Here is a 1,733-nt window from a genome sequence, read left to right on the forward strand (position 1 = left end):
ATAAAAACAGCATTTTAATAACAGCTAAAGGTGACATAGATACTTTATTATGGTATAGTGTTTAAATGTATGCCTGAGAAACACATAATATTGTCCCTTTAATAGCTGTGATTGTTAGCCGGGTTTGGGACGGTTCTGTTTACCAGGATTTTGGTTCTTGGGACAAGTCGTTTGGATTATAATTATAGGGTTAGGAGGGCAATCTGATGGTGAACTTCTGGCTCGTTTGAGGCTTCTACCTTTTGTGCTTATTTTAGCCCAACTCCTTGCTCTTTCTTGGATAAGCTCATTTATTAAAAATGTTTGTACACAACACCTCCCCTCCTCACCTGGTTGTCTCTGTAGGAGAACTGTACTTCTTGGGAATTCACCAGCACTTTGTCTGGCCTCTCCTGGACACCGTAGAAAGATGCTGAGGCGACAGAGATGAACGTGGCTTCTTGTTGGCTGTGGAGCACCTGGGATRTCATCACATTCTGAGAAAAAAAAATAGGTAAGTAATATTTAATCAAATTATTATATACGTTTACTAAATATGAACATTACACATCTGAACTTTACATGTCTTTTCATTTATGTTGTATTGAATGTTTGGATTAGCCTTAATTTAACAGGGAGCACAGTTACATCCCAACAGTAAAAAATGTTAATAGTATAAAAATTGACAAAACAGTTTTCTGTAAAGAGAATTAACCTGACATGTTTAATTGCGTAAAAAGACAATAATTTCAAATGAAATGTCAGGACTGTTTAATGAAACATCATTTCTTTAAATTACAAACTGAGATTTCTCTGTAAACAAGGTCAAAAGCTTTCGATGAGTGTAGGATGACTCGCAGCTCCTGACCAGAATATTCTGTTTCCAACTTCTTTTACAGTTTCAACAAACTAGAGCACAGTTGGTCCAAACTATCAACTGGATTTCTGATCCAAATCGGATCGTGATTCCAGATGGATGGGAGAGGCGGTGGAAAAAATCGAGCGTGAAAACCTGGGTGACGTTGAAGATGATGTAGGTGTACTGGTTGGTCTCGAAGGTGTCCATGGTCTCTCCATCATCCCAGAACAGATCTCCAGCAGCAGAACCGTTGATCGAAAGAGCCGAGACCAGGTGCAGGGGCTGACCGGTGCTGACCCACAGAGTCAGGTTTGGAGCCTGTTCCCACACAAACAGAAATATTAGTAAGAACTAAGACTAAAAAAGGCTTAATTTAGACTCAAATTTTTGAATATCATCAGAGTTGTAAAGTAACTAAGTACAAATACTTCTTTACTGTATTTAAGTAGAATTTTTGGGTATCTGTACTTTACTTGAGTAATTATTTTTCAGCCTTCTTTTTACTTCTACTTCTTACATTTTCACACAGCTATCTGTACTTTGTGCTCCTTACATTTTTTTTAAAAAGCAAGAAGTATAAAGTCGTTACTTTTATTTAATTTTTGCTTGTTTTCATTCCAGCTTGTTGTAAAAAATAAAAACTATCCATACAAATTGTGCCTCCTAGATAGAGTGAATTTAATTGTGGTTGAATGAGAAGTATAAATATATAAAATTCTGATACCGTATTAGTTTGTACACAAACGAATCATGTCACACTCCAGCAGGACATAATTATTAAAACAAAAGGCTTGTACTTAAGAAGTATTTGTATTTCAGGAATTATATTATTGCATCCTGATGCATCTCAGTAATCCAGGTTAAAAATCAAAAGGAAAAAAAAATTGTATAGGTC

At 35.9% G+C, this 1,733-nt stretch overlaps 1 protein-coding gene across 1 annotated transcript in view; it reads right to left on the minus strand.

The window, feature by feature from the left end:
* The window catches only part of gaa2 (alpha glucosidase 2), a 21,420-nt gene that overhangs the window by 2,316 nt on the left and 17,371 nt on the right, over nt 1-1,733 (minus strand). Inside the window, exons 19-20 of the mRNA XM_014015837.1 lie at nt 992-1,156; nt 330-476 (exon numbers count right to left, since the gene is read on the minus strand). Of these exons, the coding sequence (XP_013871291.1) occupies nt 330-476; nt 992-1,156 (312 nt within the window). The remainder of the gene's footprint in view (nt 1-329; nt 477-991; nt 1,157-1,733) is intronic.

This window comes from Austrofundulus limnaeus, unplaced genomic scaffold, assembly GCF_001266775.1.
Source record: "Austrofundulus limnaeus strain Quisiro unplaced genomic scaffold, Austrofundulus_limnaeus-1.0 Scaffold135, whole genome shotgun sequence".
Lineage (NCBI taxonomy): Eukaryota > Metazoa > Chordata > Actinopteri > Cyprinodontiformes > Rivulidae > Austrofundulus > Austrofundulus limnaeus.